The sequence below is a fragment of the Agelaius phoeniceus genome, chromosome 6 (assembly GCF_051311805.1).
Source record: "Agelaius phoeniceus isolate bAgePho1 chromosome 6, bAgePho1.hap1, whole genome shotgun sequence".
In the NCBI taxonomy this organism is placed as follows: domain Eukaryota; kingdom Metazoa; phylum Chordata; class Aves; order Passeriformes; family Icteridae; genus Agelaius; species Agelaius phoeniceus.
In genome coordinates this window covers 20,264,062-20,291,113 of record NC_135270.1, presented here as the reverse complement: position 1 = coordinate 20,291,113, position 27,052 = coordinate 20,264,062, and the positions used below count along the sequence as shown (strand labels likewise).

The following is a 27,052-nucleotide window of genomic DNA, read 5'->3' as shown; positions in this document are numbered from 1 at the left end:
ACACTAGAAAAGATCCCAATGACCAGTGGAAGATAAGAGATATGCGAGAACCAGAAGAGTTCATAGAAAGAACAGTTTAAATATTTCATATTTATCATTACAAACTTAACTGTTGAGTTTGTTTGTATTCTGTGTTTTTAAAGTAAAACACTGATGAACTTTTGAGTTATCTCAATTGCATAATTACAAAGCTGGCCCTAAGGAAATTGTAATTTCTTCTGAGATTGGATGAATTAAATAAGTAGGTTTATTTAAGTAGATAAGCATACTTATTTTGAACTCAATAATAATTAAAGCTCTCACCAATAAAATTAATTCATTGCTTACTCTTTAACTTGTTTACACAGCAGAAGATGCAGTCAGCTGAAGTACCACCACCATAAGAGATGTTCTAACAAAGATTTGGAAAAGATACATCAATAAACCTAACACAAGCATAAGAACTCAGCTGGAATATGTTTGCCTTAAGTATCAAACATTTCCATGAATGGTATATAAAAGTAAAGCTAAGGTCCTTAATCAGAGCATGCAAAGAATGAGCTGGATGTGTCATATATGTCATAAATTATCAGAGAGAGAAACTGTGCTATTTCCCAAGAAGAGAAAAACTGAAGGAATATTTATCTTCACATTCAGGCAATGAAATATTTGTAAAGACAGCGCTCATGCAAATGTAGTTCATAATTTTTAAATTAAACTGAACACATATACATTATCTTACAAAAAAGAGGTAATATTAATCAATGTATGAATACAAGTGATCTAACAATATTTCACCACTAAAAGACAAAAAGCATTTCTGTGTGATTACAGAATCTGTTCTAATGCCAATTGCATAAACTTCTGCTGTTCAAAACAATCTCAGAACCAGATGGACATAGAAAAATAGCTTGAGGATGCACTCTGTAGCTCTTGCCTACTGACCAGAACATTTCGGTATCTTGGTTGGCTACTGGCACTTACACTGGTAACAAAATTTTCACCTCCAGTTCATCTGGAGGTAGTGTATTATCCTTTGTAGGACAATTTATGTATTGGAAACGCTAGCTCCCTTTTTTGTCTTTTGTCTACAGATTTCACAATAGAAATTTTGAAGTAGAAAAAGGAATTTTTTTCTCACCAAAAGTTACAGACTGCTCTGTTTTATTGCACACTGCTGGCAGTGCAAATTTTAAAATACCAGAGATGTGAGGAGAAGTGGCAAGAAATGAACTTTGTATACATAAGATAGACTTGAATTGACAGATGAATGTTACAGATGTCACCTGTGAGGTCTCTAGTACAAATAATGTAAAGGTATTACTCTGAACTGATGAACTGAGGCTAATGGTGTGGGAATTACAAACAGCTGCACCCTGAGTGTCATAATTGCCTGAATTATATCAGAAATCTGAGTATTATCTGAAATGCTTGATTGCTTTACCCCTGCTAGCAGAGCTAGAATCCTGCTCCTCTTCATCTGTAAAGGTGGGGTTCCAATGGCCTTGTGTGGTGATTTCCAGAAATGTTTCGTGTTGTGAGTCCACAGCTGTTGGGAGAATGGAGGATTCAATACTGACTCTGCTCTAAATCTGCTGTCCATGTGTGCCATAAAGGTGATGGAAAATGGAACTTCTTGCATAGCCTAGCTGTAGTGTCTTTACTCTTCTTATCAAATCCCTTCACAACAAACCAGTTGCTCTTTTCTTTGCATTTGAGAGATGCAAAGCTTCCCGAGAAAAATGGGAAAAACAAGCAGCAGAAGAAAAATGTACAGTAGAAGCACTGCAAAACCATTAGAGCAGTTGTAGAAATTTAAACTCATGTTTTAAGAATAATGCTGGATGTAAGGATTATGGCAGGTATCTCAATACACATAAAACATGCTTGCTAAGTACTCAAGAAGTACTCAAGAAGTACCATGTTAGGAATACCCACGACTGAGCAAAAATTTGAAGGTCAGCAAAAAAATGAGAGCACCTTGACAAGCACCAGGAAGCCAATATTAGTCAAGAAAGTTATAATACAATTAAAAATATATAAACCAGAACTTCTACAAGAGTCTGAGACCATAGACTTTCACCCATGGATCATGCAGACACCACTAAGCTGTCACAGGTATGGAATGCAGTACACCTGTGGGACAAGTTGCCAATGCAGAGTCTAGAAGATAAATAAACACCAAAACTATCCAAAGCATAGGAAGAAACATAAGAAGTCCCAAAGCAAGATGAATTCCTGATTTTGCATTTTCTACTAAAAATGGAAACCACTGCTGAAAAAACCCAAATACTGCACTATCTTCAAAAAAATAAAAGGCTTATGAACAGTGACTGCTGATTAAATAAGAGCACAGACAACAGACACACAAAGATGTACTTAAATTAAGTAAAACTACAGAAATAGAACAGATTAATATCTTTGTACAAGTATGAGCATTAGAGTATAGTATTTAACAGCAACATCTATGCTAAAAGCCCTCAGGGATGGGGCCATTCCCTCATCAAAATGCCAAGTAGCAGTTTGTGCACTTCAGTGACACATAGCATTTAGCTTTCACCTTCATATACGGTGTTTTTCTGGTTTTCAGACAAAAACTATTTCAGCTATGGATGGCTTATGAATTAAAGAAGAGTTCTCAGATGGTAACTGTGGGACTATTCATACGAGGAAAAAAAAGCTATGTATTAAAATATCTCAGTTGTAACACTGGATGGTGCGTAGACATCTGAGGTCACAAAACAAATGAGATGATGTTAGAAGACTCAATGTGTGTAAAAGGTAGCAAACACAAGACTGTATTGTTGACAGTTCTCAATGAAAAAGGGACTTGGAATTGGCCTTTTCAAATTGTGCCTGAGCATCCTCAATAGAGAGGAAGTCTGCTATTAAATAGATGTAGGTTATATATACCAAGAGATGTAATTATATTAACATTTAAATAAACTAATAGAATGAAAGATAAAATTTTTTGTCATGAATAATCATGAGTAAAAACAAAATTTGAATAAACATGAAATTGAGATACTAATTTTAAGAAGTGAAAGAAGAAATACTATTTTATCCTAGGGATCAGAGATTATATTCAAGTCACATACGAGATATTTCTGAAGGGAACAGTTGATAAGAAGATTATCCAATTTTCACAAAATATATGCATGACAAAGGAGGAGGAAAATCAGGTAGGACAGGAAAATCAAGATAGAAACAATCCAAAGCCAACGGAAGTTCCTTACTCGTACTTGGAGAAGTCTCGTCCTTGGCCACACTCCTGCCCCAGCCTGGAAACATGGTGGGATACACAATCTCCTCAGAAGAGTCTTCATCATCTGAATCACTGCCACTGGAGGTCACACCTGCTGTGATGATGTTAAACCTGCCATGAAGCCCTAACCCACAAGGCCTTCTGCTGGTGGCACTTCAGCTTTCCTGCCTCCCCTACTCACAGCCTTGCAGTCACAGAGGAGAATTTACAGCCCCGTGCTTCCCAGGGGCCATAGCTGCTCCTGGCCTTTTCACTCACAAGGGGTTCTCCCCTCTGCCATGGCCCAGCTGAAGCTGCTCCTCTCGAGCTCTTACATACATTTTGGAAACCTTTCCATCTTCACAGTACATAGCAGGTAGAGCAGAATACTGCCTTGAAAACCTTTCCTTCCTCTCCCCTACAAGTCCTTCTCATTGGAACAGTCTGCTCCTGAACTGCTTCCAAACAGGAAGAAAGACAGACCCAGGAACATGCTTTACATAATGGCATGCTCCCATACTCATCCCTTTCATACAGGCAGAATGCCTCCATGGCACACGGACAGTGTGCACAACTGCTCCATTGCTACCACATCTGCAGTCTGTGACAGGGAGCCCGTCACAGTGCAAGGAACAGCACTGAGAAATGTCACCCATTCATCCCTCCTTCCACTTAGAGTTTGTGCACCTTGCTGCTCTGCTCTCTGGTCATTCACCCCCTAATCCAAGCAGCCTCTGAGCATGGCATTCTTTACCCCTGGTTGCTGGCGTGGGCTCTTGCGTCTTCTCTCCAGGATTCGACCACCACCAGTTGTCTGGGAACGGATTCCACCAAGCTTGGGTGGTAGTTTTCTCCAGGCTGTCATGATGAGGCCCTGGAGCTGTTAGGACATGGCTCAATTTACCAGGATCTTGTGGTTATTTCTTGAGAAGCAACTTTTCCTCCAGCAAAGTCCAGTCCACCAGCAGCAGCACCTTGAGCACGCTCATGCCCACAGACGCATGTGAGAGCAGGGAGAATGTATGAACCCATGGTGTCATTACATTCCTCCAATGCCTAGCCAGATGCAAGCACTTTGGGCACTCCCAGGAAAGAACATGCTCCCTTGAGAGCAGCCACCAAAAAGCACCGTGGGGCTTTTCACCACTCCACGTTCCATAAGGTTAAGGAGTTCTTCACAGGCTCTGACAGCAGGAGAGAGCAGATAGTCCTTGAAATTGAGCCCAGAATGAGGAACATCCACCAAGATGACAAAAAGTCACATACAAAAGATGAAAGAAGTATCCATGATAGGCAAAAGGGATACCCAGAGATAAGCACACCCAGAGAAGCAAACTGGTCTTCTACTGACAAGCCCATGAAGCCAATCCTGCCAAGGACCCGAGAACTGAGGCCATTCCTCTCAAAAGACACATGCACTACCCTTGACCTGCTGCTGGCAGCTAAATGCACACCAGAAACACCTTTCAGAGTAGGCGCCAGTACAGCATAGAGAGATAGGAGCAGCTTTACTTGTATCCTGTTACCAATGCACAGCCTATTCTCACAACATAGTATATCAAATAGCAGGATACCTAGATTTATGCCTGGCATTAATGGATGGAAAGAGATTTCTGCTTAGAAAAACTACAGGAATCTACAGTTTTTTATATCCACCATGCTACGCAAGCCAACTAATTGTTGGCAGACTAAGAGAAATAATTGTGCCACTTCTAGGAGGCTGGAAATTCCCTCCAAATGAAATCAGTCCTTGACTCCCATGGAGTCACAAGGAAAATCCACAAGTCAAATGAGAAGGAAGATAACACTTCAAGAATCAATAGAAGAAAGTGCTTTTAGCTATATGGAGCCCAAACATTCCCAATTTGGCTTTTTTGTGACATGGCTGATGGATTTGAAAAAGAGCTGATGCGATCATCCAATTTTCAAACAATGTATGTGCAGCTAAGATGGGGGAGCATCAGGTAGAACAGGACAAAGAACAAACCAACCAAAGCCAACAGAAGTTCCTTACTCGTACTCGGAGAAGTCTCGTCCTTGGCCACACTCCTGCCCCAGCCTGGAAACATGGTGGGATACACAATCTCCTCAGAAGAGTCTTCATCATCTGAATCACTGCCACTGGAGGTCACACCTGCTGTGATGATGTTAAATCTGCCATGAAGCCCTAACCCACAAGGCCTTCTGCTGGTGGCACTTCAGCTTTCCTGCCTCCCCTACTCACAGCCTTGCAGTCACAGAGGAGAATTTACAGCCCCGTGCTTCCCAGGGGCCATAGCTGCTCCTGGCTTTTCACTCACAAGGGGTTCTCCCCTCTGCCATGGCCCAGCTGAAGCTGCTCCTCTCAAGCTCTTACATACATTTTGGAAACCTTTCCATGTTCACAGTACATAGCAGGTAGAGCAGAATACTGCCTTGAAAACCTTTCCTTCCTCTCCCCTACAAGTCCTTCTCATTGGAACACTCTGCTCCTAAACTGCTTCCAAACAGGAACAACGACAGACCCAGGTACATGCTTTACATAATGGCATGCTCCCATACTCATCCCTTTCATACAGGCAGAATGCCTCCATGGCACACGGACAGGGTGCACAACTGCTCCTTGCTACCACATCTGCAGTCTGTGACAGGGAGCCCGTCACAGTGCAAGGAACAGCACTGAGAAATGTCACCCATTCATCCCTCCTTCCACTTAGAGTTTGTGCACATTGCTGCTCTGCTCTCTGGTCATTCACCCCCTAATCCAAGCAGCCTCTGAGCATGGCATTCTTTACCCCTGGTTGCTGGCGTGGGCTCTTGCGTCTTCTCTCCAGGATTTGACCACCACCAGTTGTCTGGGAACGGATTCCACCAAGCCTGGGTGGTAGTTTTCTCCAGGCTGTCATGATGAGGCCCTGGAGCTGTTAGGACATGGCTCAATTTACCACGATCTTGTGGTTATTTCTTGAGAAGCAACTTCTCCTCCAGCAAAGTCCAGTCCACCAGCAGCAGCACCTTGAGCACTCTCATGCCCACAGACGCATGTGAGAGCAGGGAGAATGTATGAACCCATGGTGTCATTACATTCCTCCAATGCCTAGCCAGATGCAAGCACTTTGGGCACTCCCAGGAAAGAACATGCTCCCTTGAGAGCAGCCACCAAAAAGCACCGTGGGGCTTTTCACCACTCCACGTTCCATAAGGTTAAGGAGTTCTTCACAGGCTCTGACAGCAGGAGAGAGCAGATAGTCCTTGAAATTGAGCCCAGAATGAGGAACATCCACCAAGATGACAAAAAGTCACATACAAAAGATGAAAGAAGTATCCATGATAGGCAAAAGGGATACCCAGAGATAAGCACACCCAGAGAAGCAAACTGGTCTTCTACTGACAAGCCCATGAAGCCAATCCTGCCAAGGACCCGAGAACTGAGGCCATTCCTCTCAAAAGACACATGCACTACCCTTGACCTGCTGCTGGCAGCTAAATGCACACCAGAAACACCTTTCAGAGTAGGCGCCAGTACAGCATGGAGAGATAGGAGCAGCTTTACTTGTATCCTGTTACCAATGCGCAGCCTATTCTCACAACATAGCATATCAAATAGCAGGATACCTAGATTTATGCCTGGCATTAATGGACGGAAAGAGATTTCTGCTTAGAAAAACTAAAGGAATCTACAGTTTTTTACATCCACCATGCTACGCAAGCCAACTAATTGTTGGCAGACTAAGAGAAATAATTGTGCCACTTCTAGGAGGCTGGAAATTCCCTCCAAATGAAATCAGTCCTTGACTCCCAAGAAGTCACAAGGAAAATCCACAAGTCAAATGAGAAGGAAGATAACACTTCAAGAATCAATAGAAGAAAGTGCTTTTAGCTATATGGAGCCCAAACATTCCCAATTTGGCTTTTTTGTGACATGGCTGATGGATTTGAAAAAGAGCTGATGCGATCATCCAATTTTCAAACAATGTATGTGCAGCTAAGATGGGGGAGCATCAGGTAGAACAGGACAAAGAACAAACCAACCAAAGCCAACAGAAGTTCCTTACTCGTACTCGGAGAAGTCTCGTCCTTGGCCACACTCCTGCCCCAGCCTGGAAACATGGTGGGATACACAATCTCCTCAGAAGAGTCTTCATCATCTGAATCACTGCCACTGGAGGTCACACCTGCTGTGATGATGTTAAATCTGCCATGAAGCCCTAACCCACAAGGCCTTCTGCTGGTGGCACTTCAGCTTTCCTGCCTCCCCTACTCGCAGCCTTACAATCACAGAGGAGAATTTACAGCCCTGTGCTTCCCAGGGGCCATAGCTGCTCCTGGCCTTTCACTCACAAGGGGTTCTCCCCTCTGCCATGGCCCAGCTGAAGCTGCTCCTCTCAAGCTCTTACATATATTTTGGAAACCTTTCCATGTTCACAGTACATAGCAGGTAGAGCAGAATACTGCCTTGAAAACCTTTCCTTCCTCTCCCCTACAAGTCCTTCCCATTGGAACAGTCTGCTCCTAAATTGCTTCCAAACGGGAAGAAAGACAGACCCAGGAACATGCTTTACATAATGGCATGCTCCCGTACTCATCCCTTTCAGACAGGCAGAATGCCTCCATGGCACACGGACAGTGTGCACAACTGCTCCATTGCTACCACATCTGCAGTCTGTGACAGGGAGCCCATCACAGTGCAAGGAACAGCACTGAGAAATGTTACCCATTCATCCCTCCTTCCACTTAGAGTTTGTGCACCTTGCTGCTCTGCTCTCTGGTCATTCACCCCCTAATCCAAGCAGCCTCTGAACATGGCATTCTTTACCCCTGGTTGCTGGCGTGGGCTCTTGCGTCTTCTCTCCAGGATTCGACCACCACCAGTTGTCTGGGAACGGATTCCACCAAGCTTGGGTGGTAGTTTTCTCCAGGCTGTCATGATGAGGCCCTGGAGCTGTTAGGACATGGCTCAATTTACCACGATCTTGTGGTTATTTCTTGAGAAGCAACTTCTCCTCCAGCAAAGTCCAGTCCACCAGCAGCAGCACCTTGAGCACGCTCATGCCCACAGACGCATGTGAGAGCAGGGAGAATGTATGAACCCATGGTGTCATTACATTCCTCCAATGCCTAGCCAGATGCAAGCACTTTGGGCACTCCCAGGAAAGAACATGCTCCCTTGAGAGCAGCCACCAAAAAGCACCGTGGGGCTTTTCACCACTCCACGTTCCATAAGGTTAAGGAGTTCTCCACAGGCTCTGACAGCAGGAGAGAGCAGATAGTCTTTGAAATAGAGCCCAGAATGAGGAACATCCACCAAGATGACAAAAAATCAAAAGATGTAAGTATCTACAAAGCCAATGTTTCCAAGAACCTGAGCTCAGAACTGAGGATATTCAAAAGGCTCATGCATTTCCCTTGTCCTGATGCTGGCAGCTAATTTTACACCAGAACCACTTTCCAGGCAGGCATTAGTATATCACAGGGTGAGAGGCGCAGCTTTACTCCTATCAAATTAGCAATCCACAACATTTCCTCAGAACACAGCATATCAAATATTAAGTTCTACAGGTTTGTGATAGATATTTCTGAATGAAAAAATGTTCCTGCTTTGAATAATTACAGGAATCTACAGCCTTTTCTTCCACTGTGCATCCATATGGGTATTTGTATGCAAATAGATATAAATGTGTATATCATATATGGATGAAAAAAAATCAGTCAGTGTTACTGTTCCTGTAGGTAGCTCATTAATCAGTAAGAGTTCTACATCTGATTCATGGCACACCTAGAGGTGAATCATAATTTGTTAATAACAAAGAGTAAAACGTGTCTGGGCAAGGAGAGAAAGTCAATGGTAAAGTGCTGATGTTGTATTAATCTGGCCCATTAACTTGATGGAGCACACCACCTGTGATGTCCAAATCCCAAGAAAGAATGAATGTGTATCATCTGAAGAACAAGAAGCTTTGCAAATTGCTCATTTCAAATCATAGCACAGAATTCTTTAGATTAAGCTATATATCTTTTTAAAAAACTTTAACTTTATGAATGAATTGTAGTACAGTGGAGAGCCACCAATTTTGTTTCTCACTGTAGCATACTACAGAATTAGATACATAGATTTTCAGCCATCTATCTGAAGATATACGACAAATACTTTTCTTTACTTATTTCTTAATTTTCTACTTCCCTGTCTGTGGGATTTTTCTCTGGGAAATTAAATTGTGACCAGGATATTCCACTGAGCCTGCACTGCTACGCAAACTAAGTAACAGATATTGGGACATGGCTTTATTCCTTCTTTTTAGGACTGCTCTCCATGTCATTTTTTCCTGTGCTACTGAATATTTGATAACTTCTCAGAGAGATGCACAGCTTATACTTTATGTCTTTCTAAAAGGACTGCTAGGTTACTGATTCATTTATAATGCAGTAAAATTAAACTAAATTAGTTAAACACTCTGTGTTAAAGTGATGTTGCTGGGTAACAGCCAAAGCTATCAGAAAAGCCCAGGAGCATTACTTTCATAAGATTTTTTTTTTCCTCTAGAGAATCAGTTTATCATTCCTACCTCTGTAAACAAACCTGCCAATGCTATCACTTCTGTGATACACATTTATCATTATTGATGCATTTTATCACATTGCTCTATAGCTTCTTTGATCTTTTCAGATGTTAAATATCTCCAGTTTTCCCTCTGTAAAACAATCTTGCCCATGAGAGAGAGCTGCTAGCAAGAGGAAGGGACATACATATTTAGGACCAATACATTTGATAATCAAGTATTAAAACGAAAACAGAAAGCTTTCCTGTACAGAAACAATGCACAGGTTTTTTCAGTGGGTACAGAAACACCAGCACAAGGAAAGATTAAGTCACATGTGCACACAAAAGCAAACATATAGGAAGGAAAAATCACCACCAGAGCCAACCAAACTCCCCACTATTACAGGTGGGATTTTCTGAAACCTCCACCCCTTACAGACAACATTTTGTAACAAAAGCTTTCACTGGAAACAAGCAACAAAAATTCTCTACTTTTTTTCAAGGTTGGGGGTAAAATCAACCTAATATTTCTTTTTCTATCTATATACTTATAAGGCGTTACTAATCTTCACATCTTCTGAGAAAAGATGTTTGGGTTTAATAATTTATGTCTTTTAGCAAAGCTCTTGCTAACTGTAATCCATACAATCATTCTTCCTCTAAATACAGTGATGAGGGCACCATTTCTCCAAGTCACTTAGACCATTTGACCAACTATCAGCAACCAACAGACAATCAAGCAACATGGATTCCCCCGATGGAGAAAAAAAAGAGCCAGTGGGAAGGAACTTTCCCTTCTATCAGTTGGATCTTTACTACAACAAGCCTCTGTAGATTTCCTCTGTATAATTAAAATGTTCTCCCTTTAGGTTCACTACATTTTCTGAGACAAAGATCTTTATCACTCTAACCATAAGAACTAGTGTGAACATATGTACGTTATTTCCACTTTAAAATGTGGAAGAAGACTTCAAAAGCTTTTTATTTATTGTAGCTGCTGTGCACTACATATTTGATAAAAACATCATAAGCAGTTTTTCCAACTCAGTAAAGCTATTTAAGGACAAAGAAGAGAAGATGGCTGCTGTTCTTTTGGGTCCTCAAAGACTGTGGAGTAACCAGAGACCCCAATTCTTATGAATATTGCCAACAGCAAGGGTGAAATTAGATTTTGCAGTGCACAAAAGGCTTGGTAGTTGCAACTACCATATAAAGCACTGCCTTGGTCAGCAAGGCCATGGTTTTTGACATGGAACGTACATACATTCACAACTACAAATATATTAGAATAACATCACGAATCTACAAAAAAATCCTTTTCTACCTCAGAAATAAATTGACTTCAAGCAATAATAGGTTGTACTAATTTGTGATTCCTCATAAAGTGACAAACCAGCTGTGGGAAACCCAAAACAGCAGTCTTTCCGAGCTCAGGTACAAGCATTGCAGCAAACATACTGTAAATGATTTTGCTCCTCTTGTCTCAGAGAGTGAAGCTCATTTCCCACTTAACCAGTCTAGAAAGTAGTCTATTTCAATGTCTTTCCAATTTCTGAGGTGTTGTATACTTCATCACTTACCAGAACGCCCTTCTGGAAGAAGAAAGCAATTTTAATGTGATCTATGTGTAATGTTGTTATTATGAAACATAAATCTTACTGGTACTTGCAGGATACTGCCCATCATCTTCGTCATGGAAATCACCAGCTGTCGTCCCAAAAGAGGTGTCAGGTGATACAGATGGAAATTCATCATCTGTATGGTGATGGATAAATCATTACTATTTCATAAGCCCAGTTGCAATACAGTACTCACAAGTACTTCAACTATTCCACCCTGCAAGCTCCGTTCCTTCATGTACTGGTCCAAGAGAGAAGAAAGATGCAGGTCCCACACAAGCTTATCTCACTGACACAGTAAGGATATCACCCAAACAGATCGTTTGAAGAGGAGAATGCATTACAGTGACAATGAACATTCTGGCAGTGATCTGTTTATGTGCAACAAGATCTCATTGTAGCTGTATGACATGAGCACAGGGAATCTAGAGCAGTGAGTGAAGTTATTCATATTCCCCTCTGCTGAGATATATTCTGAGGTTTAGTCCAAAAATCTAGACTATGCATGCAAGCAGAGATGGTAACAGTTGTAACAGCAACCAACAGAAATACATTGCACACACCTTGGGGAATGTGGGGAATGTTTCTGATCCTAGTTCCTTAGCAAGACAGTCTTAGGATTTACCTTTAATGGTGCTAGCTACATGTCAAAACAAGCATAACATGCCGTGAGTACACCACCAGTGAAAAGTAATTTTATAATCTTAATGCTCTTGCTTTTTTTTTTATTAATTTCAGTATGTATTGAGGATAGTAATGCAAAATACTGGCATCCTTCACTGGTAATTTATTGGTGATTTGATAAAAAGCCTGTAGTCACACAGTAAGTTTTACTGTTCTTAGAGGATGACTTATATCTGTACCCCTAACGTTCAATGGGAACGAGTCTTTCAGACCTCTGATAATTTCAGTCACACAAGCAACATAAAAGATTAAATAAAATAAGTAGAAAAGAACATGGCATTTATATTTGGCGGGGCCCTACAAAAATTAGTGTCAGCCTACTGTCCTTACCAAAGTCTGTTCCAGGAAATCCTTTTTCACTTCCTCCAGAAGAATGACCTGGGAGCTGTGAGACTGGAGTAGGACTTCCATAATACGAGGGGCTGGACCTGCTGATGGAGGCATCCATGGCAGTTGTCTCGTGAGTTGATCCACTACCTGCATTTTCATCATCCACCCCTGAAGTGGAGGACTCTCCACCGGTGTGACGCGTGCCGTCCGGGTTGAAGTGGGAGCCGTCCGCGTTGCTAATAACTGCGGAAACGGAATTAAACAGCATTCATGTCAAGGAGGTACACAGGCATAATAAAGAATAGTGCCTATGGATTAACAACGGTTCGCCCATTTTTGCCCTCCTAGCTAACCTAGATAATATATCACTAAAATATGTCTAATGCATTTATGCTAATTTATATGGTTTTTGCATTTGTAGGGCCTGAATTGCATCACTTATTTTTATCAAACGGCTTGATTTTAACATAATGTCTTGGCATTTATAAAGTCAATCAGAATTTAGAGTTGGAAGAAATAATTTATTATGAGCCTTTTTTCAGCTTCCAGCAGCTTCTCTAACAAACAGCTCAAATCAGATATATGAAGGTTGCAATCTTAAGCAAATTCCTTTATCTCAAAGGGATGTTAGCAGCTCTGAGGTCCCAAAAATGTCAAATACCTATACAAAAAATGTTTGGTATCCTGAAATAAACCAAACTGAATAGGCTTTAGGGGAAGACAAGTGACTAGTTGCTTTAACTTCTACTGAACATCTCTTAACTTCTTTTTCTTATGTTTGGCTTGGCTTTTTTAATATTACTGATTGTTTATGTAAAAATAAGAGAACTAGCTACTAAAAACTGAGCAAGTGCATGTCTTTCTAATCACTACAGTACCTGTTTCATCCTGGTTACTGAGTAAGGAAGTATCTATTTTTACAACTGGCTCACATGTTTTTTCCTCTGTTTCTGTGAAAGAAGGAAAATAGAAAGTATTAATTTGAAAAAAATAGATTAAAAAATCACATGTATGCCTAAATCAATTGTACATAATGACAAAACATCAGCTTCAGATGAGGAGGACTGGAAGCAAATTTCCAAACAAATGTTATTCACTGATGTACCACCTTCCCAGGTGGGGCACTTCAAGATTGTTCCATCAGCTAACAATGAGATTCTCCATTTCCATAACCATTCCAGAAGATGTCTGCAATCAATGCCAGTTAAAACAGCCTTATGACACAGTTTCAATGCAGTCAGACCCACTGTCATTGTGGCAGTGGCAACTCTAATCTTTTTTAGTTGGCAAGACTCCGTCCCTCTGGGGAGGGCTCAGCAGAAGCAGCAGCGTGTGCCCTGCTCTGGTGAGCACTGCTGGCTCCTGTGGGCTGAAGTGCCCCACTTGGGGCTAGTGTATGAGCTATCTGCTCATACTGCTGGTAGGGAATAATACTAGGGAATAAAGATCTGGAGGGGATGGACATCACCATTGTAGTCATCTGTGAGTGACAGACAATAACAATTCACATGATACTACACCAATGCAGAGATCTTTAATTATATCACTACCAAGAACAAACAAAAAAAAAATCACTGCATTCAAATCATCGATGAACTTTTCCTACCACTTTCTGTAAGAACTCTCTGCTTCCACTACAAATGTCACAATCTACTGAAATTCAAGATCCATGAAGTTATTTTAGACTTTATTTTCAAACAGTGTTTTCAGCATCTGTCACAGACTATATACACTTTCCTAATAATTTGCTATAAAATCTCCAACTATTAAAAAGTCCAAAACCTTAGAGGAAAGCGGTCTGCTGCTGACACATGTTGCTGTCCAGCTGCCTCATGTCTAAACAGAGATTTGCCTGAGCAAATACTGAATGAATCTGCAAACAGGAGAGCAGCAGCCGTGTCCATGTGCCGGGGATGGCCATCGCAGGCCTTGGAGCTGCTGCAGGTGGCAGCCACTCCCAAAACACAAAAAACTGCTCCTGGCTGTAAAGCTCACGTCTGCATGAACAGAAGAGCTGAGTGCCAGGGCTGACAGCAGTTGTGTCTTTCAGATTCACTGCTGCACTGGTTCACTTCACTAAGCCATGATAATGAACTGTTCTGAAGCTGCAAAGTTTGTCCCAAGGCCAGAAAAGTGATTTGGTTCCAAACACCCTGATAACAAAATGGTCATTGCTATGATGATTCACATGACAGATTCACTTCTAGAGGTTGACAAAATGTATTTCTCAGCTGAAAACCAGGCTATGTTTATTATATAAACCCTCATCCCAGTACCTTAAGTAAGAGATTACATATGTTATTTTTAGTTAATCTGTTTCTAAAACGCATCGTAAAATCATCTCCTTACCTGTTGCATTGTAACAGTATGCATCATACCGAGCAGTTGTATTTGCTGAAAGTTTGTAAATGCCAGTGTTATTTGCTGCACAAAGATGATAGGGATTGATCCGTGGGATAACAATATATCCCACCACGAAACCATACCTGTGAACAACAGAGGTAAATAAACCACACCTCAAACATTAAGAAGCTACAAAGAAGCCATTATTTTTTAAAGGTTCATGCATTTATTCATACTGTTTTGCTGCTTTTTTGTTCCTTTTTCATTTGAGTGCTCCTTTCTCACATGCAGCTACATCAGTCTCCCATCACTCAACATCATTTTGTGTTTAATTTCTAGACCTAAACACATTTAAATTAAATATGCATCTTTTTGGCTAGCTAGGCTGATCAGTTCCAGAGCAAGGGAGTGAAAGTGAGGGAGGTGAGTGCACTTTTTGTTCAGTGTGAGTTTGTATTACCTGACACTAAATTCCCATTCTTTAGGGATTCACATTTTCATTGCTTTGACATAACACACCAAAACATTTCACATAGAAATGTTGAGGGCTCAATTTATGGTACTTGAGCAAGTTTAAAGAATGATTGCAATACACATCATTATCTGCAAAAACTGATGGCCTAGTAAAATACTCAAATACAAGAATCATTCATCCACAAATTCTTATTGTATCTTTCAGTTGAACAGTGTGATTATTGTGCATGGAGCTCACGTAATTCAGTGAAGACTGTGATTATATAAGGTACATTGTTACTCTTTTGCAATCCTGTAACACCTGATTGATTCCAATGTATTTAACTGGAGATGTGAGAATGGTAACAAGAACTGGAGTTTGGTTTGGGTTTTGCTTTACTTCTTGAGAGGAATGATTTATCAGGGAGGAGCAAATGCCACAGCTTTGCAATTTTTTATCTAGGAACATCATTTGAGTTTCATGTCTAATGTGCAGATACCTGCAATTCTGAAACTCTTGTAGGTGGAATTATAAATTGCTTTACTCACACTCCCAACTAAGCTTACAGTGCTGACACTTTACAAACCAATACTGACCTACTTGTGTTATGCTCTGTTGATTCATCTTATTCACGCACATTTGGATGGTTATATACAGCATATTTTCCCTCTCCTACTCACATTTAATCAGAGCTAAAGCTTACTGACAAGTATTATTTCTAGCACAGGATCAACAAATGAAAGTAATAGAGTGGGAGGGTTGGCCAGAAGGAAGGGAGGAAGAAATCCTATCTACATGGCTTGCATGTCCAAATCTGTCCTCTGGTAAATTGTGAATTAGGGAATTGTAACATTAATTAAAAATTACAGATTCCCCCTGGGGAAAAAAAATCCTTCTTCTTCTTTCAATTGCCTTCATATTTTAGCTTTAGAAAATACTTTTCATAGTTTAGAATACTCTTAATGGCTTGCATAGAAATTTCTACCCCTACGCATTATTTAGGATTTGATCTCTAAATATGGTGTAGTGCTGGGCAATTCAGAATGCTGTGTATGTTCATGTGCTAATGTCTGAAAAGATCATGCCTACTGCATTATGAGGGACTTCCCCTCAGAGGAAAGAACTCTTTTAGTCTTTACATGGTACAATTTTAAATTACATTTCCACTTCTAATGGAAGAATCCTCTAAGAATTCTCTGTTCACGTATTCCACCACCACAATACTTGTGAAATGAACATGCCAGAACAGGAAATAGTTGCAAGCAGCATTGATGTCAGGACTATTTCTCATAGTACCAGAGTGAAAGTCTTAAAATTTTGGAGACATGTCCATTGAATTTTTCTGTGCCAGTTAGAAGATAAATTCAATTTCTCCATGTTTGCTGTTTAAGTTAGACTGCAATAAAGTTGAAAATTTGCTGACATTTATTTACACTCCATAATGGTGTGCCACCATGAATCTCCTGGGCTGCAGTGATCATGCAGTGGTGTTTGAAGTCCTGAGAGAAATGGGCAAGGAGAGGAGTGAAGTCAAACCCCTGAATTTTAGTGAAGTAAACTTCCAGCACTTCAAGGAGGTAGTCAATAGGCCATCCTGGGAAACTGCCCTCAGGGACAAGAACAGAGATGGTCTTCAAGGATTCCTTCCACAGAGTGCAAGAGCTCTTGATACCAGTGTAAGAAATCAGGAAACCAAGCCAAGAGACCAGCACAGCTGTTTTGGGACTAAGGCACAGGAAGGAAATGCACAGGCAGTGGAAGCAGTGCACCAATACCAGCTGGGGTAAAAACACACTGGGAGCAGCCTGCCCAGAAAAACCTGGGGGTACTGCTGGATGAGAGGCTGGACACGAGGCAGCAGTGCCTGCTTGCAGCCCAGAGAGCCAAACTCATCCTGGGCTGTGTCCCAAGCAGCGTGGGCAGCAGGTCAAGGGGGCAGATTCCCCCTCTCTGCTCTGAGACCCCACCTGAAGTGCTGTGTCCAGCTCTGGGGTCCCTATCACAAGAAGGACATGGACCTATTGGAGTTCAGGGGAGGGTCATGAAGTTGATGAAGAACCTCTGCTATGAGGAAACACTGAGAAGATTGCGATTGTTCAGCCTCACATATTTTTATTCACCTAATTTTCTTGAATTAAAAGTTTTCTGTAATTTCTAGTCTCTTGGTCTAGTTATTTTTTGAGAAACTGGGGAGTCTGTATCATCCACATTTGTTGCCCTATACATCATTAATTACAGCAGGTAATTAGGTCACTTGACAATGTGGTTTTGGGATTTTTAATAATTACTGTAGCTGTCATGTGAAACATCTCCATTCACAGATTACAAGAATGCACTAGTACTGTGGCCATTTTTTCACTGGGATGTCAAGAGTTGACCCCTCACAGTACCACCTGCTGCTTTTTACTGTTCCTTGACAAGACTGAGTTCCATTCACTGCATTCACCATCCTCAGCCTTTGACCTCAAATTAGGTCCTTACTTTCCACATACTTATCTTACCAATTGTTCAGTGACACACTAGGATATGAACATCTTCCTAATTAGCTGATTATACTGTCAGTCCTTTGTTACCTTTATATTTTATCTGTGTGAGGTTGTGATTTCTTTAAAAAAATAAATGGCAAAAAAATATATGCATCAAGGACTTACTAATTACTGGGCTCAGAGCAAACATACACATGCACAAAGAAGTTTTTTCATTATAGAATATAACTTATTTAGCTAATCATACCATCTACAGTAAGTCAAATGTAATTACTACACTAGTGGTGTCATGATATACTATGTTTCCAAGTTTCTTTACCTGCAAGTTTCAAATCCAAGCTCATGAGCTTTCTTCAGCTGCTCTAGTGTTGCCAAGGTACTGTTGAGAGCTCTGCAGAGTTCAACTGCTTCAGATCGTGTGAGACTGTAGCGACCATTTTTTTCAACATGAAAAACTCCTCCATATCTGCAACTTACATTGAATTCTGTTATCAAAAGAAAAGAAAAAAGATGTTAAAAATGTATACCTAATGCTTCACTGAAACCTGGAAAATAGTTTTTTCAAGTATATTGCTTTCAAAGCAAACCCACAACAAGTAACAGCTACCAATCCATTCAAAAAAGCACTGCCACTTTCAATCACCTTTTTCATACTTTCCCTCTTTGGGCTGAGGCATGAGCCAAATCTTCAGCCTTCCCAAAAACAGCAATACAACATGTTTTTGTAGGCTATCTAGGACAATTAACGTGCCATTGACACTAATGTGCGGAAGAAAGGGTTAATAATAACAATAATATCAATACAAATAAGAACAATCATGTGCGTAGAGAGAAATGGGGAAACAACAGGACACTTCAAAGCAATGTGAATTAATTTTGCTTCTGCCCCACCTTTCCCTCAAGAGAAAAAAAGCAGTGGCAACTCCAGACCAGAATGACAACTGCAAAGCACACTTCATAGGAGTAGCTATTATTTCCAGTGCAAAGAGGAGCATGACTCATTTTTATCTTAATTTTAATGGAAGTTCCATGTGCAAGAAAGGGAAAAATAGACCAGTCTTCTCCAATATTAAAAGGGTGTGTCCTTACTGTCTATTTGAAAAAAAAGATGATATATAAAAACTGTTTTTCTAAAAGACACGAGATGTAATTCATGCACATTTGCATTGACACATTATAAATAATGAGCAACTTTCCTAATGTGATTTTTGCTTGACAGTTTCTTTTGTTCTACAGCATAAATGTGAAAGCAAATTACAATATTCAAGTCATGCACTCTTTCTTTAATTACTTTTGTCCATTCATAAATTGATGTTAATCTGTGTACAGGGTATCTACTCAGTGTAAACCTCAAGGAACTTTCCATAGCTCACAGGAAACACTCAAGGAGATAAAATGCAGGAGATAAGATGCGGGCTGGGTGATGCGTGAGAGGACAACCCCTATTCACAGCATAGGTAGGAGTCCAATAGTATTGATGCTTGCTTGTCCAAAGAAGCTCAAAAGCCGGGCATCCAATCTTGAATGCTTGCACCATAAGCAACAGAATTAATCATTATTGTTACTTGGATAGCCTTCCCACAAAATGAACAGAAAAAAACCCTCTTTTCCAACAATTCCACCTTCCCCAGTATATTGGCTGACAAAAAAAAAAAATTAATTTAGACAAAATCAATTAGTATTTCAGTATTAGTATTCAATTAGTATTTCAGACTATTTAACAGTCTTGCTAATTACAATTCTTTGTATTTTTAATATTTTGTTGTCACATGTCATTAAAAAACATATGGCCCTTCTGCCACTCCTTGACTACTGCTAGGATGGAGCTGCTCTCACATCTGCCATGCCAGTGACTTCTACTTTGGCTCCAAATATTTCATATTCAAAGCCTGATAGTGTCTTGGAAGTTGTCCAGGCAGTAGCTGTATTAAGCAGCTATTAAATGACCTAGACAAAAAAAAAAGGTTTCTCTTTAGTTTTCCCTTCTTGATTCTCTCTTCCTAAAACACACTCTGTGAGGCCCAAGACCTAATGTTAAATATGAGGATAAGATCACAAAGTTGTACTTGATTACGTTAACGTAACAAGCTCAGTGATTTTGGAGATAAATTTTCTTGGAGCATCAACATCTTTTCTGATAATTTTAGGCTAATTTCTAAAAAGCTTTCACTGTGAAAGCAGATACCACATACACTTGCTTTGGGTTCCATTTGATTGCAGTTAATCCTAGATTCACTGAATAATAAAGTGAAGTTTGCTTTTGTTTAGAGAGAGTTGATTTAGCTATCATCAAACCTCAGCCCATTCCTGGTTTTAAACACAACAATTTTTGCTCTATTACTACTCTGAGATTCACTCATAGTGAGAATTCCACTTAGAGAGTCAATTACCTAAGAGTTCTGCTGCTCAAAAAAGTAGGCTTACTCACACAGATAGGCTTAATGGAACTACACGTGGGCTGCATGCCTACACATGTGTTTATTTTCCATGGAAATGCTCAGCCTGAGTCGACCCTGCACCCCAGGACTGGGCTGCTGGGAGGTACCAGGCTGACTGCACGTGTGCTGCCCAGCTGCACGAAAAAGCCCAGCCAAGCTCCCAGGAAGCCTTGCCTGTGCAGCATGAGAGATCACGTGGGTGTCCAGGAAACCCCAGGCAAAAATGTGGCAATCCAGTTCTCAAAACTGGCTTTGAGGCCATCCAATTCATTGGCACTGTGTCCTAAAGTAATGCTGAGACAGCATCTTTGTCTTCACTTTGATGATATCTTCTACGCCTACTATTCCAAAAGTACCACTGCTGTAGCAGAGACACTCTGTTCATGAAGAGCTGAGTATGGAAAAAGGACCAAAGCAAAACTTGCTTTGGTACCCAAAACTCACACAGAATTTCACAGTCTAAGCAAATTGTGTAAATTCAGCATCTAGTCTTTGAAGGCAGTAATTACCACATTTTAAAAATGAGCTATCTGGAAACACAGCATTTTTACTGTATAGTCTCAGATTTTAACGTTCACACAATGGAGAGGGACCCTTAACTGAATTAACAAAAAAAATTCTAATCACACCAATAAATACCATATCAAAAACAAATGATGGGATCTAAACTAAATTAATACCTTAATTTTTTTTCCCATGCTGAGGTTTACAGAGTAATTTTGAATTAAGGAAGAAACATGACTGTAAATTTAAATCAAAACACATATCTCACCCTTTCCCATAGGGCAAGAAGGCCAAATCCATTAATTTTATATTGATGTTACTTCGCTGGCTGTCACACACTTATGCAAAAGATGGATTTTTATTGTGTTCCAAGTGCCAAGGCAATGTAAAACTCATTCTGCGTGACCAACTATTGCTGATCCTTTTAACATTTTTGCATCTTCAAAGGGGCTGACTCAGAGTGGACTCACAGTGAAATCACCAACAGCACGCTAACTTTCCCTCCTTCCTCCTCCTAGAGCTGTCTGGCTTTGGGGACTGACGGAACACAATCCTTCCTTTTTTCCTTCATTCACATGATTTGCTACAGCTGTTTAATAATAGCCCTTGAAGAAGGCAAATGGTATGAAAAACATTTGAATTATCATAGTCATCAATCTCACCCAGACCATAAGATTGGGTGACACAACCCAAAGCCATGAAGTGCTTCTGTCTGTGCTGAGCTTTATGAGCATGGAAAGCATAAACTTCCACATTTCTCCCCATCCTTGCTGGGGTTTTTGGTGCCCTCTCTCAAGCAGCTGCATGCAAACCTTTCTCTGCTATCCTCATTCACACACCTAAACCAGGTTAAATCAATACTTGTCAGCCAAAATCACTAACTTTGGTTCCCCAGACAATTTGCTAGCTAGAGCCCACTGGTGGAGTGGAATCGCCTCACACAGACTAAAGAGCATTGTACTGTCAGAGAAGTGTGAGTTACACCCTGATAATTAATAGGAGAGGCTTGTTAGAAACTGTCACTGTAAGAAACCAGGTGCAATTTCCACTTCCACCCTGATTCTGCAACGTTTATATATAATGAGTAACACTGACTCACGCTAACTCTTCCCACTGGAATTAATTTTCCATGAAGATTTTTGGTATACTGTATGGATGCCTCATGCACTACTCCCCAGTTTTCATTGTTTTCAAGACACCACCTGGGGGTTTCATTCTCAAACTGTCTTTTATTGGAGGGAAAGAAAAAAAAAAAGCAGCAGATCTTTTAGCAGCTGCAGAGATACATCAAAGCAAGGCAAGTGGAAGATGTGCGAACACCCTGCCCCGCTGGAGCGAAAGCAGTGTAAGACTTGTACGTGCTAACAGACTTCTTGGTAAAACCGCACGCTGAGCTGCATGGCAACCAGGAAATGTTAGGGGGATGTTTTGGTGGGGATTTTCCTTTTCAGTTTGTGGTTCAAGATGACTGATAGCTCACCAGGATGTGCTAAACTGGGGCTGACAACAGGGACAGAACTAGAGGTTTGACAATGCTTATAGTTTTCATTCTCTTTGTTTTAATAGATAGAGGATTTACATTTACTGTAAGAACTATGTTCTATATTTATTAAACTGATTTCTAGCTCTAGGCAGATGTACATGTGTAATTGTTTCCTTATAATCAGAGATTATTGAATTTTGTACTGACACTTCTGAACAGGAACCACCACCAGCTTAGCACTGATACCTGCATTATGAATATTATCCCCTGCTTTAAATGCATGCTAGCAATGAAGCAGCAAAAAGTAATGTACTGGAAACAGATTAAAATATATTTAAAAGAAAATCCTAGTTATTACTATTCCTCTTCAGGCAAATCTATGAATTGGGCCACATGAGTCCTAAAATCTGGACAATTCAGATCTTGTCTCTCAGTTCAGACCTATCTCTAGTTATGCTTGATTTTCCAATTGTTTCTGAAGAAAACTACTTCATGGCTAAATAAGAATGCATATTTTATTTCTGACTCAAGGAAATGGCCTCTGAATACAAAATTTCATATGGGATGAATTCATAAAGCATTTCAGGATCCAAAACATTTTGTCAATGTATATATTACGTAAGTCTGATTACTGCCATTTTGACATCTGTGAGAACTTAAAATGTACAAAAAATATTATTCAGTGATTCCTTAATATACTACAACACACATGGTCCTACAAGACACACAATGCTTTCCTGGAAAGCATTATTTGCTGAGTATTCTACCTTTTCTTCAGTCTATTAGTAAAAAGTTCACTCAACCAACTTGCAGCCCAGGCAACTGTAACAGGATACAGAGGCTTTTACCTTTATGTCAGAAGTTGGACTGAAGCCCAAGGCAGTGATGAAAACCACTGGATAGCTGTTTGCTAGGTTATGTAAAATGATTCATTAATCCCAGCCACAGTCACTAATAGACACGTGTCAACATCATTAAAACACACCTATACTTGAATCCCTCGGGGCTTGATGAGGAAAGGAAAACTGTGCTGGGAAAATAGGACTCAAAACTGGGATGACTACACACTGATCCAAATTCAGAAGTCAAATTTGCAAGATCCATGTGAATGAAGCCAGTAGTCCTTTACCATCCCAACACAAAAGCGCCAAGGATCAAGTCACACACATCATCATTAAGTGTGGCTGGTTTTGTGTTCCTCCAGTTATGATATTCTGGTTCTGCCAACCAATATTCTCCAAAGAAAGCAGAGAAACAAATCTAGAAATAGACCACCTGCACCATAAGCCAGGCTTCTCCAAATAGTGACAGCGAAAGTCTTTACAGATTCTTGGGAGTTATTCGATGAAATACTTTCCTTGGAGTATTGCCAAGCTGTGAAACCTACAATGATTTATAGGAAATACATTTCTAGACTTAGTGGCAATAAACCTTATTTTTAGTTTTCAAATTATCCCTTGTGGATACTTAAATAAAGCAAAATAAGGAATTTGTTTTCCAGTATGAAATTACCCTTAATTCTGAAATGAAAATAATTCATTTGCACAAAATAAAATAAAATCACTTAAGAAAGTTAGATTTAAATGTTTACATGGCTGCAATACATGTAGATGGTTTAAGGAACCCAGACAAAAGTTTTCCTCAGGGATCTTTTAAAATGTCATATTTTAATTTCAGTTTGGCACAGAAAAATGTTCTAAGCCTTGAAAATTGCAATGGGAGAGAAAAACACCACATAATTATATCCATAATAGATATATGATATTCAGGGAGGGAAAAATTCTCTGCACACCTGGCTTTTTAAAGACAGCAATGTCCAGGAAAACAGTTTAAAAGGGATTTACCTGCATGTTTGCAAGGTGTTCCTGCTATAAATAGAGACAACGTATTCTTAGTAGCTGGGTGTGGTGACAAGAAAGTGAAGATGACTCTCCATAGATCCAAAGGTGTAAAGTCAGAACTTTCTTTGAAGTTGTGCCTAAGCTGTTCCTACTACCCAGTTATATTTGGGTACCTAGTAATTCAGTCTAAAAAAGCAAATAAGAGTGTAGCTTTCTCACTTTCCTGTGTGCTGCTAACTGCGTGAAAAGTCATGAGACAGCCATGCTAACCTTGAGGTCCAAGTGGGCTGACGTGGATCTCTGCAGTGAAAAAGAAATGTGGCTCGACGTATGCACAGGGGCCAGAGGGGGATACAGTGCTGTGGCAGGTTCTCCTTTCTCCAACAAAAATCAGCAAGTATTCCTTGCATTTCTGGAAGTGCACACCGGAAATGGGATGCGAGACAAAGCTCAAGCTGCTGGCTTTCTTCTAAATTGTTGCTCTTAATGAATCTGCCTACGGATCATTGCAGTCACTGTCTCTGTATCTGTCTGCTGATGGACAAAAATCTCCAGTCTCTTAACTGACAGCTCTCCTGGCTACTGCTTTAAAACAATGGGTGTGGGGGCAGTGCTCTTAATAAATCAAGCCTTCACAGAGTCACTCAAAATGCAAGTAAGTACTTGAAATATGCTTCAGTCCTCAGCAGTTGCTGTAGGAAGAAAAGAATCTGCTAATGCATCTTCCAATCATGCTTTATCTGCGTGGCAACTGTTGCTCTGGTAAACATCCTGAGTGAGCCGATACTGTGTCATCACTTATGATAAACCTCCTTGCTGCTGACATTAATATTAGTCTTTTTGTAATAGTCTCACCCAATAGGGAGCTGAAAGTTTTCAGACTCCAGCAGGACGTGGTACAGCTGCACAGCACCTCGGGGGAAAAATTGCAGGCAGTGATATCATAGTCTGCAATTAGTTATCTGATATGCCCCCCTCGAAATGATGAAAACATAATCAACATTGCCGATACCAGGAGAGCTCCAGGCTGTACAGTGAGTTGTCTAACCCCAAAGGATGAGTAACAAGGGCTGTGAGGAGAATCAGTTGGGATCAGTTCCATGCAACCCAGGCGAAGAAACACTCGAAACAAAGCTGGAGAATAATAGCTGTAGTCTGATTTTCACTGTTACACTGATTTAGTTATTTGGGATAAAAGCAGTTGACACACACACACAGACTCAGCAGACAGATCCCCAGCCTGGAGCCCAAAGGACCTTACTCCTATTCACTGCTCTGTCACTTGTCCAATCAAAGAAAGGAACCTCAGGAATCTTTTCAAAACCTCTGAAAGTCAGCCAGTTAAAACAAAGATAACATTACTCTGATAGACATACCAAAGAAAGGAAGGCTGCTCAGAATATGCCTCACAGTCTAGGACATGATCTGTAGAAGTGAAAAGGAAAGTTCTTATGCAAGCTTCTGATGATGGAACAGAATATTTTCACATCCACTACCCTCCTTGTTTTTCCCCTAATACAAGAATGACAGGGATCCCATAGTCTGTAACCAGATTGCCTAGGCCAGCAGGCAACTTCTCCTGGAATTTTTGGGGGGAAAATATTTCCATTTTCTGGATTCTTTGTGGGTCTACTTACACGTTTACTAGGGTTTCAGGAATCTTGAGATTTATACTGAAAATGCTGGCTAGCAAGTAACTTTCCTAAGATGTATGCAGGTTATTCATACACTAAGCTACATGAGCAGTTAAATTTCTTTAATTATTCTTATAGTCTTAGTTATGAATATTTTTGAACTGGTTTCATAAAAAGGCACATTTAGTAACTAGAGTTTGCAATAAGCATTAAGATGTACACAATGCTGTTGCTATCACAAATATGGTGGGAACAGTGGTATTTTTCCTATTTAAAAAAAAAAAGTTTATTTAAATTTAACAATTCATGACAGGCAGTGAAGATTCTCTTGCTTGAGGGAAGAATGGGAAAGAAGCACTGGCAGTATGGCCTTGATATTCTGTGATTTCAAATACTACATTAAATCCTACATATATTTAGGCAGTGGAGATACATAAAGGCAGTACACTATTGCATGCATGGAATCATCCTCAAACAGTGAAGCATCATTGTTTCCCAAAAGACAGTTACTAATTAATAAAGCACCACAATATTTTTCCTCCCACCAAGGACATTACTTGAAGCAAAACTCATCAAGTAGTTTATCAAGAGCACTAGACAAAGCATCCATCCAGGACATAAGAGTACAGGCTGGGAGAAAAACTCATTGAGAGCAGTCCTGATGAGAAGAACTTGGGATTTGTCATGGATGAAAAGCTGGACACGAGCCACCTGTGTGTGCTCCCAGCCCAAAAAGCCAACAGCATCCTGAGCTGCATCCAAGGGAACGTGGCCAGCAGGGCAAAGAAGTGATTGTTTCCCTCTACTCTGCCCTCGTCAGACCCCACCTGGAGTGCTGCATCCAGCTCTGGAGTCCCCAACATAAGGACATGGACCTTTCAGAGCAAGTCCTGATGAGGGTCACGAAAATGACTGGAAGGCTGGAGCACATCTCCTTCAAAGAGAGGCTGAGAGAGCTGGGATTCTTCAACCTAGAGAAGAGAAGGCACTGAGGAGGCCTTACAGCCTTGCAGTACTTAAAGGGTTTTTTTAAAAAGAGGGAGAGTTTTTTGCATAGGCAGATGGTGATACAACAAGGGGGAACAGTTTTAAACTAAAAGAGAAAAGATTCAGATTTGATGTTAGGAACAAGTTCCTTACTGTGAGGATGGGAGGCACTGGAACAGGTTGCCCAGAGAAGCTCCACCCCTGGGAGCATTCAAGACCAGGTTAGATGGAGCCCTGAGCAACCTCATTTAGAGGGTGGCATCTCTGCCCATGGCAGGGGTTGGAACGAGGTAATCTTTGAAGTCCCTTCCAACCCAAGCCATACTGTGATTCTGTGATGTCTTAGGAACAGCAGAAGTAGCTGATGCAGTGAGAAACCACTTTTCCAGGTGATTTGCTAGCAATCACCGTGCATAGATCCTCTTGTCTTCCTTGAACAGCCCAAAAACATGTCTTAGACACACCTTGCTGTAACAAACTGCTGAATGACTGACTCATAAAACCACTTT

The 27,052-nt window shown here is 40.5% G+C and overlaps 1 protein-coding gene across 1 annotated transcript in view; it reads right to left on the bottom strand.

The window, feature by feature from the left end:
* The window catches only part of CD44 (CD44 molecule (IN blood group)), a 52,076-nt gene that overhangs the window by 15,613 nt on the left and 9,411 nt on the right, over positions 1-27,052 (bottom strand). Inside the window, 12 exon segments of the mRNA XM_077179980.1 lie at positions 1,424-1,528; positions 3,216-3,338; positions 3,978-4,103; positions 5,238-5,360; positions 5,998-6,123; positions 7,258-7,380; positions 8,019-8,144; positions 11,400-11,495; positions 12,374-12,616; positions 13,252-13,323; positions 14,723-14,859; positions 17,976-18,141. Of these exon segments, the coding sequence (XP_077036095.1) occupies positions 1,424-1,528; positions 3,216-3,338; positions 3,978-4,103; positions 5,238-5,360; positions 5,998-6,123; positions 7,258-7,380; positions 8,019-8,144; positions 11,400-11,495; positions 12,374-12,616; positions 13,252-13,323; positions 14,723-14,859; positions 17,976-18,141 (1,566 nt within the window).